The 12,647-nt window shown below is 35.5% G+C and overlaps 1 protein-coding gene across 2 annotated transcripts; it reads left to right on the plus strand.

The window, feature by feature from the left end:
• Positions 1–7,131: 7,131 nt before the first annotated feature.
• On the plus strand, positions 7,132–10,956 carry LOC114293202 (E3 ubiquitin-protein ligase At1g12760-like). Of its 2 annotated transcripts, none has more exons than XM_082903175.1 (6): positions 7,132–7,543; positions 7,838–7,966; positions 8,102–8,164; positions 8,482–8,559; positions 9,539–9,703; positions 10,392–10,956. In XM_082903175.1, the coding sequence occupies exons 3-6, from the start codon at positions 8,108–8,110 to the stop codon at positions 10,437–10,439; spliced, it is 348 nt and encodes a 115-aa protein (XP_082759301.1). In that variant the 5' UTR covers positions 7,132–7,543; positions 7,838–7,966; positions 8,102–8,107; the 3' UTR covers positions 10,440–10,956. The 2 variants fall into 2 exon arrangements, with proteins under 2 accessions (XP_082759301.1, XP_082759302.1); XM_082903176.1 differs by having other exon boundaries at positions 7,859–7,918.
• Positions 10,957–12,647: the final 1,691 nt, after the last annotated feature.

The following is a 12,647-nucleotide window of genomic DNA, read 5'->3' on the forward strand; positions in this document are numbered from 1 at the left end:
CTTCGAAGGTTGAAGGTGTCGACAAAGAACGAATTACATCCTTGGAAATACTCGGCAAAGCTTCGAAGGTTCACAACCACTATTATTGTTTCTTCGAAACTGTTGTTGATGCAAGATGGAGTGCTTGGAAGCTTACAAAATTATAGCAAAGGGGGCTTTCAAAGTAATTTTTCGCAAACATTGTAGTTATTCAAATTTTGTATGTTCTGGTTCACATAGAGTTAATGAAAATATTAATTTTGTGTTTCGAACCAATTATTAATTCTCCGAAACCAAAACCATTGTTCTTCGAACCAACTTTTGTAGAATACTAGTTAAATTTTCATGTAACAAATGGCTACAAAAATGTTTATCAATAAAAGTCACTAATTATCATGCTAAAAATAGACATTATTTGACAAAAAATGCCATTTTACATATATTTGAAGGAATGCACACATTTCGAAAGCTTTCTTGTCCCATGTTACATTTCGAAGGTGTTTATTGATGACAAAACCACCATTCGAAAGTCACATATGTTACTAAAGGATCAAAGTCGTCCTTTGAAAGTGCTCACGATATCTTTTTGAACCAAATCCAAAGGGTTGGATTACTATAAAATTAGTTTGGCATTTTAACTAGCCATTAGTGGCTATAAAATGATATTTCAATGAATACATATAACAACATGTAGACGTCCCTGAACGTCTCGGGAGGAGATCCCCCATTCTGTTCATTTAGGCTTGCTACAGTTCGGACTCAAATTGTCACGGTTCTTAATCTGAACCAAAGAGTTCAAATCCGGCAAATCGTTTTGGAAAATAGATTTTTGTAAAGAAGTGCCAAACATGGACTGCTTTGTCAGATACAGAGTTGCCACCTAAATATTTTATTTTGGGAGAATTTAGGAAACCCTGACTCGTTTGCCTAAGGCCACGTGTCCGTCATCACCAAAGTTGCCTCGGCTCGGGAACTTGGGTACGATAAGGGAAGGTCAGCTATGAGCACCCCCGCTCGCCCGATCAAAGATCGGCATCTACTAAACATGATATCTAGTTTTGAAAACATTATACATTCTTATTCCGGTTATTAGCCTAATCTTTACTATGTGATGTGTACAACACAAAAGTATAGACTAGATCGCCTAATTTGGAACGAAGCATTGCATATCCGTTTGTTCAGAAAATGGTTTGGCATTTGCTACTCGCAAGTAGGCTAAAATACAGATTTCAACGAGTTGTCCCAACTTGAGTAATCCAACCTTCACCCACAGGCATTCAGGTAGATATATCATATAAGCAATTAGCCTCATTGTAAGCATGCTGTTATGTTAATATTCACACTCATGCGAGATGCTAAAGCATAAATACTTACAGCGTACTCCGAGCCAAAACAAACAACATGTTAGCAATCAAATGCATGATCCAAGTCCATGTTAAGTGGCTAATGCATCGCATACAAAATGTAACTAGAATAGGCTTGGCTAATCCTAGGATGGCATGTGGAATGCAACAAGTAACATGTATTCAAGTTAGATTTGAAATACTATGCCGTTAGCATGATGCGCCGAGCCCGGTGCATGCGATACTGATGAATGAATGCACGCATGCATAGCATAAGGTATGCTAATTTAAATATGCCCTAATACTAACCATCAAAGCAGGTAAATAAAAGGGAGAAAGAAGTGGGGATTGGAAGACATGCACACACGCACCCACACTTATTACAAATTCGCCCTCGCTCGGAGGAACCAAAAGAATATACAAATTAATTAACCTACACGCTAATTAATTATTACAAACCACTTAACTAATTAACAAATCAATTAAGCTAAGAAAAGCAGTAAAAGGCCTCGGGAAGAGGGTCCAAAGCGCACGTACTCGGGTTTGCTCAGAAATCCGTTGCCATGCATAAGTTTGCCTCTGTTTTCCCTGCTCTGCTCCTTTGGAAATTGCACAACTCCCAAGGTATGCTCCATGGACATTGTGGATCACCACCGGCTAAGAAAAATCATCACCAACCATAGCAGGATGGTCATCGACCATTTGTTGAGCTCTCGGCCATCCATATTTGGTCGGTCGGCAGTATAGATGGCCGGCCGGCCAAAGCTTCCTACAGAGGCCTGTTTTGACAACAGTAGAGGGCAAAACATGGCATGACAATGCATTTCAAGCAATGTGTGCACCAACCACACTCCTTATCATGTTCATGACTCAAAGGGGGATGGTACTCGATTCTTGGACCACCAATCGCGCATTTCAATGCGTGATGGCCCAAGAAACCAAGTTGTGCATTTTGATTTCAAATGAGATACAAACCAAATAAACACATAAAGCCCAACCTCTATCATACTCAATTCAAGAGGCAAAGCATGCATGCTCTATGCAATGCAACTTAGGAATGGAGGCTAAGTATGCAACATGAACATGAGGGCAAGTATGCAAGTTAGCAAACATGCAAAGTGTAATCTTAACCATGCAAGCATGCAAGATGCAACATGGACAACATGTTAAGTACAATTCATGCCAAATGCATTACAACCTAAGCATGCAAAGGTGCAATGTATCAAACATGCAAAATGCAATGTAACAAGCATGGAACAAGGCCAAATATGCAACAACACATAGGGCAAGCATGCAACAACATGCTAGAATAGTCTTAAACTAATTTGGGCAACTCTCAACTAGTCCCAAAACAGTGGCCAACATGCCAGGGAAATGAAGGACAAATGCACATGCACACATGCATGCAAATGAACCAACACTTAGGCACATAGAGACAACTTTTAAGCACACTTAAAAGAGGAACAACATGGGCATATGGTATGCATGATAAACTTGGAAAACATGTGGAAGATGATGCCAAATCAAATTGCCAATGCAAGCAAGACATGCAACCAAACCCAAGGACTTAAACCATGGCCATATGACATATGAAGCAAATGACCAAAATGAATCAAAACAGTCCTAAATCATGCAAAAGTAGCCCCAAAAACCACTTAGATGGCATTTAAATGACCTAATCCTAGAGGCATACACAATAGCATAAACATGGGGCATGAAACACCAACCTCTTAACACATTAAAGGGGCATCAAATGCAAGCGTACAAGCATACCCTGAGGACTGAAATGGCATGGAAAATGGTTCCAAACCACTAAAACAAAGCAAGTAAAGCATGCTCCACACTCACACACTCAAGGCTAACAAGCCAAAATGCAAGGTGGCTATACTAAGCAAGTCATGGTCGACCAAAACAACCAAAAGCAGAACTTAAGCATGCTAAAACAAGCACAAAAGCTTCACAAAGCTAGGCCAAAACAAGTAAGCATAATAGGCTAAATGCTAGACACATGTGAAGGCGAATCATGGCATTACAAGACATGTATGCAAGGCAAGCATGGTGTATCTAAACCAAGTAAAAAAAAAAAGGTAATATATGGCAAAATACTACCAAATAACACTTAATACATGGTCAACATGCACTTAAAAATGATGCTCACACATGAGGCTATAATGACACATATCGAAGGCAACAAGGAGAGGGGGTGGCCCTCTCCTTCTTAGGACCTTAAAGCACCATCCCCACCACTGAAATCTTGAGGGATTTCAGCGGTGAAGAGGCCTAAACAAGGTGGTCCCGGAGCTCACCAAAATAGCACAAAATGTGGGCCAAACAAGGCCTAAGGGGGGTCAAACAACCCCAAAGCTCAAGGCAACCTAAAATAACTATTTTAAGCAGGTAAAAACAAGACTTTTAGTGTTATACACTAAGCTCAAAAACAGATACAAGGTAGGCAAAAAGACTATGCAAAAATGGGGTATCTAAAGGTGAAGTTCTTACCCTTGTAGACCCCTTCAAGAACAGCACTCCAGCTGCTTTCTTCTGATAAAAACCAGCTCAACACTTGAAGGACAGACCCTCAACACCTCCAAAGTCGAAGAATGGTGTAATACTATGTGTTCTAGTGCAAAACTAAGAACAAATTACACTTTTAGGCCCTCAAACACACTCAAATCAAGAGAGAGAGAGAGAGGGAGATATAGAGAGAGAAGGTGATATATATTAGAGATATATGTAATTAGGTCTGGTTTTTGCTGAACCTCCTTAAAGGAGAGGGAGGGTCTCCTTATATAGACAAGGCAATGGTGCTAAGCTTCTTAGAGAAGCTAATCTAAAGGGATCAAGGCTTCTCAAAGAAGCCAAGACAAATGGGCCAAGGCTTCCTGAGGAAGCTGAGACAGGGTTCAAGCTTCTTGAGGAAGCTAAGACAAAGGTCCAAGCTTCCTCAAGAAGTTAGACCAAAAGGGTGCAAAAGGTGCAAGTTCCTCCATATAGCTGTATAGAGGACAAGTCCGTGCACTCCAGCTGGCACAGCTGGCATGCACTATGCCTGAAAAAGGCAAAAAGGTGGTACCGGCCAGAAAAGAAGACCATCGGCCAAATAAATGGTCGACCGACCACACAAAGTGCCGATCGGCCATCACCAATGGCTGGTGGCAAGGAAACAAGGCCGGTGGCCTCAAGCCATGGCCGGTGAGGTGTGGGGATGGCCAACAAGCCATTCCCTGCTCTCAGAAAGCAAAACACAAGTGTTTGGTGCAAAACCAAACACAAAACAGTCGAGTCGAGAGGTCCTAAGGCAAGGCGCGTAGCTGAGACCTCCGGGAACTTAAGACGAACACAAACATGGGTGATCACCGAGTGTTCAAACGGTGACGTCCAAGTCTCAAGGACGGTCAAAAATGGGGTGTCTACCCAACAGAACCATTTATCCTTTGAAAAGAGGTTTAACAACCCTCACGTGTTCTTAATAACATGCTTCAAAGTGTCTTAGGACATATTTCGAAGGAACCACAAAACCAAATGGTGATGATTTTATAGATCAGCTAATAACCATATATATATTGCAATAACGAAATATTATTTGTTAGCCATTCCATCAAAGTCAACGTTTGATGTGATCCACAAGCCCAAAATAAATTTTGAACAACCAAAGTTATGGTATAATGTGACCATGAAAATGCATACTTTTTGACACTTTGAAAAATGTCAAAAATTTTGAATTCATGAACAGTGGCTTTTCAATTATTCTTGACCATGTTTGGTTTGAAAACATAAATTTCGCCAAATTGATTTTCATAATTATTTGGCAAAGTGGACTGTTTTTCTATGTTAGCCATTAATGGCTTATGAAAATCCCCCATAGGTATGTTATTTTTATGACTTGACTCTCTAAAAATTAGTTTTTGGACCCCTCGAGCCATGCATGGAACATCATTCGTAGCCAAATTTGGCTCAAGAACATGCTCTTTCGTTATGTTAATTTCATAATTTGACTCTTTAAAAATGGACTCTTGAACTCCCCGAACCATTGATGAAATTATATTTTCACTAATTTTAGTCACAAATGACTTGAAAACATTTTTTAAGACCCCACGAAATTCAGTCATTGAAGACTTGACAAGAAGGGTTGATAACTCATGTCTCCATTGGCAAATTTTCATATAAAGTTGATGAATTGCTCCAATTAAATGGTGTATTTTTTCTTCTACCAAACAATATTGTAATGGATGGAAGTTTGTATCATCAAGAAAATGAATTTCTTTTGAAGATTCAAATTTTTTTTGTTTACACCACAATATTTCATTTAGGCTATTTAGAAAGGACGAATCCAATTTATTTTTTATTTCTTACACCTTGACGTCCCACTGGGCGTGCCAAAATTGTTGGTTTATTTTTCTTACGAAGGAAAATACCATAAATGTGAGCGTGCCAACAAGGATTGAAAAATCCTTACATATTAAATTCAAGCCAATTATCAAGTGATTGTGTTGACGGTTCTTTTGCCTCAATAAAGAGGACTTCAAAATTGCCAAGCGTAAATAAAAGAAAAATTAACAGAAGAAGGAAGACGGAGAAAGATGATTAAGTGAATAATCGGGATGATTAAGTGAACAATCAAAGTAACAATTACTTACCTCTACTTCTATGCTTTGAAAAGAAAGTGCATAAAATGTTTCGAAAAGGAAGTGCTGAAAATAAATGCTTCGAAAAGGAAGTGTGTAAAATAAAGTGCAGGAAATATAAATGACAACAAAAATAAAAATCAATTGTCTTTGATTTGAGTTCTGGATCATTTTACAATGTAATCATGAATAGCTATTTATAGGCAAACATTTGTACGAAAAAACTACCTAAAACTACTCACTCTTCCATCTCTTCCATTTCATACTTCATGATCTTTCATAATTTTCTTCAACCTCTACTTCATGCTCCATGTTCTCCATCATTTTTCTACATTTCATAACTTCTCATAACCTCCAAATGAATAGGAGGGTGTCACATGTCCCGCAATTATATAAATAACAAATAATAAAATTGTAAATTTATGGTGCCAACAAATATCAAACGTAACACTTCAATGTAACATACAAAAACACTAAAAAACTCCTTAGTATACTTTTCTAAAGTTAACACTCTCAGTTTGAAATTATACATTTGTCCAAAATTTACTATGGAATTTTTGTACTCATTTTCGAATGGTTTGAAGAATCCTACATCCTTTTTTTAGAGTATTATGTTTGAAAAAAGTAAAGTAAGGAGTTTTTTTTAGTGTTACGTTGGAGTGTAACACTAAGTAACTTTTTTTTTTTTTTTTTAAATGTTACGTTTGGGAAAAGTATACTAAGAATTTTTTTTGAAGTCTTACATTGGAATGTTATATTAAGGAGTTTTTTTTGGAGTGTTATATTTGAGTATTACGTTTGGAAAAAGTACACTAAAGAGTTTTTTTAGAGAGTTACATTTGAATGTTACGTTTGGAAAAGTATATTAAGGAGTTTTTTTGGAGTGTTACGTTTGGAAAAAGTAAACTAATAAGTTTTTTTTTTAAGGTTTTAGTGTTACGTTTACAAAAAGTATACTAAGGAGTTTTTTTGAAATCTTACATTTGAGTGTTACAATAAGGAGTTTTTTTTTCTTTGAATGTTACATTTGACAAAAGTATAATAAGGACACTACAACAAAATTGACCTATAACCATGTTTTTTAGACAACGTTTTTCTGAAAAACGCTGTGCAAGAGCTAAAATGAAATTGAAGACACATTTGTTTCACTTTATAACGGTGCTCCGTCTCCCTCTGCCCCCATTTCTCTTTCCGTCATTTTGTTTTCTCTAGCCATTTTCTCTATCGTTTTCTATCTCCGTCCTAGATCTAAGGTTTTCTCTATCTACTCATGCTCCTTGAGAGATTCACCAGGGTTCAGATCTAATTCTAAATCCATCGATTCTTGCATCGATTTTGTTGAAATTTCTTGATGGTTTTTTGGTTTTCTTGATTCTGATTCTGATGATTTTGTAGAGGGAGATGGTTCGGTTGAGTAGCACAAATCGGCAGGTTTACGAGACTGAGGAATGAAGAAGGATCAAGATCATCGTGATTGAGACTGATCCAGTCGGAGCAAGAGGAAACCAACTAATGAAATGATAGGCTTTTCTGTTCCAAGAAAAGCTCAAGCGCGATGGCATTGGATGCGCTCTACCTGTTGAAGCTCCTCCTCAGGTTTGGTCCTTCCGTCGCTACTATCCCTCAAGTCCTCTCTCTCTCTATTGCTCCATCAGATCTTCGATCTGGCCTCTCTTCATTCGAATTTTACTCTTTTTAATCTTTTCACTTCCTATTTTTGGTCCACTCTCTTTTCAATAGAATCTCATTGACTTTGATCTTTTTGTTTTTCAATCTAACTATTTTCAATTTTTTCAATCTATTTTTGGTCTTATGTCAGATTGGTTTGTCTCTGTATTTGGCTTTCATTATATTTTTGTATCTCCCGTATTTGTTTGTGTTTGTCAGAAGGTTATTATCCTACATTTTCAGGTTGGCAAGGGGAATGCAGAAGTGCCTTTGTCTCTGGTTGGATACGATTAGGAACTAAAGGTATAATTCAATTGTGTGTGCTGGAATGTTTCTTAATGTTATATCATTGTAAGTCATGTTCATCAGCAATGGATGGGCCAAAATCTTATTCACATTCGTGCGTTTTTGTCTTTGGTTGGATAAAAGAACTTTGGCTTGGGTTAGTTATATTTTGTTTTTAAAGAGAGTTTATATGTGTTGTAGAGTGCTATGGAATGTGTATTTGGTTCAACATTTGTTTGCAAAACTATTGATGCAGCGAGGGAGGTAAGTCTTTTTCGGTAATCCTTTTCCCTCGGGTGCCTTTGTAGATGATTCTAATATATATTTGATCATGCTTCTGCTGTCTGGTTATACATGTTATTGAGTACAGTTGCTGTTAAATGCTATTATTTGAAACTCTTTTCTTAAATTATTATTTTTTGCTTCTTATTAATCCATATTGGACTGACATTCCTAAAGTAGCAAATCATACAATTCTAATGGTTTATTGCTTTGTACATTTGTAATATGGCAACCTTTCTTACTTATCAAGAAAAAAAAAATGGTAGCCTTTGTTGTTTTCATTTGGGTGTACTTTTCAGGTGTGCTATTCTGGTCATGGTAAGAATGGTGCTCTCTGCGTGCTTCAACAGTCAATTCGGCCAGAAATGATGACTCAGGTATGTCCTGATACTATAGTTTGATGTGCTTGATGAATACTTTGTCTCCTATTTTGGTGTTTTGGTCCTTTTTCACCCCTCGTATATACTTTTAATAACAGTTAAGGTGGATTGTTTCTAGATATTTACCTTTGTTTAACCAGTTTATTTAGTTTTGAATAGTCTCCTCAATTTTAGATAAAGTAATGTGCCTAATGCAAAAATAATTATATATAAAATAATTTTAGATTTGTTTAACCAGTTTATTTACTTTTGAATTTATATATAAAATAATGTGCCTATGGCAAGATTTATTATTTTAAATCGTTTATTAAAATGACATTTAATTACATAACTATAAATGTTACATAATTCTGATAAAAATTTCGTAAGAATTAAAAATTTCGTTTATTAAAATGACATGTATAATTGCAATATTATATGCAGTAGCAAATCAGGTAATTTACAAAAGTGTCTCTTTGGTTTTGTGTTTATTTCCATGAAAGACTTAATATATTATATTTCTAATCCTAGATTTTTCAACTGCAAAATAGTTATCTGAGTTTGGACAGAAACTTCTTACTTTGTTTGCAATTTGAATACACCTTATGTCTTTGGGTGAGTGACATCATGGAATTTATTGGCACATTGTCTGCGAGAAAATGTAACATTAATGACACAGGACAGAGTGTAGAAATTTCTTTCTATGACTATAGTGGTGGAGCTTGTTCGAGATACTAGTGCACTGACTACCGTGTACTATGTTCCTAAAGAGGAGATATCATGCTAGGAGCACTGGATCAGAACTGAGATCTGAGTTTGGGTTGTTAATTCTCTCTCTCTCTCTCTCTCTCTCTAAGTTAAAAGGGTTCATGGTCAACTATCTAGTCTGCACTTAGAATTGCTTTACCAAATGTCTGTTTGGTTATTTGACATCACCTTTACTCTGAATGTTGAATGATTCTTCTTTGACTTGGCATTAACTTCTGTATGAAAACAGGAAGGAGCAACGAAGGAAGACATTGAACGACTGCCCAAATACAAATTCCGGAGGATTGGTGACTTTGAGAAACAAAATAGGGAGATTCAAGAATCTTTTGGAGGAATAATTACAGAATGTGATACTGATTCACCAATTGAACATGTTCTTTCCCCAGAAAATGCTGTAAGTTTCCTAATTCAATCAAGACATTCTTTCATGAACTCTAAAATGAAAATTAAGAAAGTTCTGAAAAAACATGCTTAAGAACTTGCCACATTCCCTTTTACAACTACATCATTTTCATGAAGGTTATGACTTGCATTCAATCCTCAGACATGAAGATTGATTCTGCACTAATTTGATAGTGTAGATATAGTGTGATGACTAATAGCCCTTATCATTATGGGATTTTTTTTTTTTTTTTTGTTGGCTCTTTTATTGCTTCTGAAAAAGAAAAAGAAAAAAAGAGGCGCAAATTATCATTGTAAAATTGTGTTGTTCCTTGGTATCTTCAATTACACTGAAAATAAATAATAAACATTTCTGAATTTGGGACCTGTTTATTGTCGGGTCATTTATATTTCATTTGCATGCTATGTATAAAAAGAAGTTGTTTGTTAGCATGTGTCTTTATGGCACGTGTTAAGATGGCTTAAAAGTATTGTACATTTTCTATTAAACGCACACTTTTATGCAGAATATACAATCTTTTTAAGCTTTTTAATAAGTGCCCCCAACATGTTTACAAAACCCATAAAAAGAAGCTCGTTAATAGGTGTGTTCAATTACTTAATGCTAGATTTCTTTATAGCTTATAGCTTTCCATGAACTAAGTCAACGGTTAACCTTTGACACGACTCATGAATCACAGGAATGTTGCATTTGCCTTTGTCCCTATGAAGACGGAAGACGGAACTGAACTGCATGAATTCCCTTGACGCCATCATTTTCACTGCTCCTGCACAGACAAGTGGTTTTACATCAATGCTACATGTCCTCTCTGCAAGTTCAATATACTGAAGAACAGCAATCAAAGTCGTAGCGAGGAAGTGTAGGAAAAAAGCTAGTTCTTCAATGGATTGATAACTTTGGATCTTGTTATGTGTATTTCGTGAATCTGTCAATACGGTAACCTTTTTCTTCTCAAGATTTGCTCCGGCTGAAGTGTTGTTTACGAGTACATCGTGCTGTTTTCCCTTGTTTATGTTTGTTTAATGTATATGGATTTTTTTTTTTTTTTAACAGACCACTGTTGTGTTAGCTGTTGATGTAGCTTTTGTTTATTGTGCAATCTATAATATCTGGAACTCAAATGTTACAACATAAAAAATGTTTTGGAAAATTGTAATTACTCTCATAATTCTGATTGTAATGGATCCATGACTTAAAACTCAACTAGAGAGAATATCATAAATATGCATCTAATTTATTTTTAATCTTTTTTCTCGCTAGCTCACACATAGTGGTTAGGTACTAAAGAGAATATCATAAATATCATTAATTTTGATTTTTTTTTTTAAAAAAAAAGGGAAAGGCGACGTTTTCAAAATGTCGTCATGATTACATCATAGTTAACTACTCTGACGGAAATAGCTAAGAATTAGTGACGTTTTAAAAAACGTCGTATAAGCTCTATAGTGGCGTTTTTAAAACGCCATAAAGATACGACGGCAGTTGTATCAGCGACGAATTTTTTAAACGTCGCTTTATCTTTTTGTGGCGTTTTCCTGGCTTTTTGCGGCGTTTTAAAAACGCCACTAATTCGCGATTTTCCTGTAGTGGGAGTTTTTTTTTAAGTCTTACGTTAGAGTGTTAAATTAGAGTGTTATAGTTTAAATTATACGCTTGCCCAAAACTTACAAATGAGTTTTTGTATTATTTTTTTTTTGAAATGTTTGAATAATTCCATATTTTAAATCATTTGTGGTACTTTTGAAATATTTGAAAAATCTCACCTTTCAAGATATTCCAAATAAAAAAGATTTCCATATAAAAATTAATCCCAAATTTGATTGCCATAAATTGTGCACCTACCTTTCTAGCATAAAAGGAAAGGGAAAAAAGAAAAAAAGAAAAAGAAAACATAATAAAAACAAGGGTATAAATCTAATTTCTAAATAATATATTAAATCTCCATTTCTAAAATCAATAGAATTAATTGATTTATAAAAAAACTTTTGAGACTAAACAGATCACTATTCTTAAAAATAGAATTTATAAGTAAATTTTCCTTATTTCATAATTAATAAACAAATATTGAAAGGAAAAGTGTAGAATTTGGAGTCTCAAATCACCAGCAATATAAAAAGAACCAGCTGGCATACCACTACTACTACTACAACTACATCTTGGGATGCTCCGCATGATTATGCAATGCTTTCATGCATGGTTCATTTTGAATACATATATGTATATATATTCAAATTCCTCGATTATAAAATTAGTATGAAAAGGCTTAGATTTATTTTATTTTATTATGCTAAGAACAAGCAAGACAGGGCCCTTAAGATCTACTTTTATAAGTCAAATGGGAAAGTCATCGTCGAATTTTCACTTGAATAATAAGAAATTCGAATCCTGATCAATAAAGAAATGAGCAAATTTCTTTATTAACTAAGATGCCCCTTGGTGATAAACATTAATACCACCGATTACATAGATGACCCACACCATTTATGAGTCCTCATTAGTTTGTCAATTAAGTAGACAGGTTACCCAAACTTCTCCAATTCGTGAAAAAGTTTTGTATACCCAAAACTCACTCCTAATTTGTGGATGTTATTTGCCTTCAATTGCCTCACACAAGTGACTCACATGACTAGTGCACGGGTCCTTTCTATTGTATTCCTTTTTAAAAAAAAAGCTTATTTTATTTTATAACATTATACCTAATAATTTCAATCATACTATCATTCTTGACCTCTCTGTGCACCTCTCAAACCTTTCAAATTCTAATTCCATATGCAAATGAATAGTTTAAGCTCGACTTGTTTAAAACTCGTTTGAGATCGCTCATATGTTAAATAAACGAGTTCGATTTTTAAACTAGTTTATTAATCGAGCCGAGCTCGAGTAACCCTAAACTTGGTTCAATATATAAGGCTCGTGAACATAAAGAAAATAAATT

This window comes from Camellia sinensis, chromosome 13 (genome assembly GCF_055761805.1).
Source record: "Camellia sinensis isolate YWXY chromosome 13, ASM5576180v1, whole genome shotgun sequence".
Taxonomy (NCBI): Eukaryota; Viridiplantae; Streptophyta; class Magnoliopsida; order Ericales; family Theaceae; genus Camellia; species Camellia sinensis.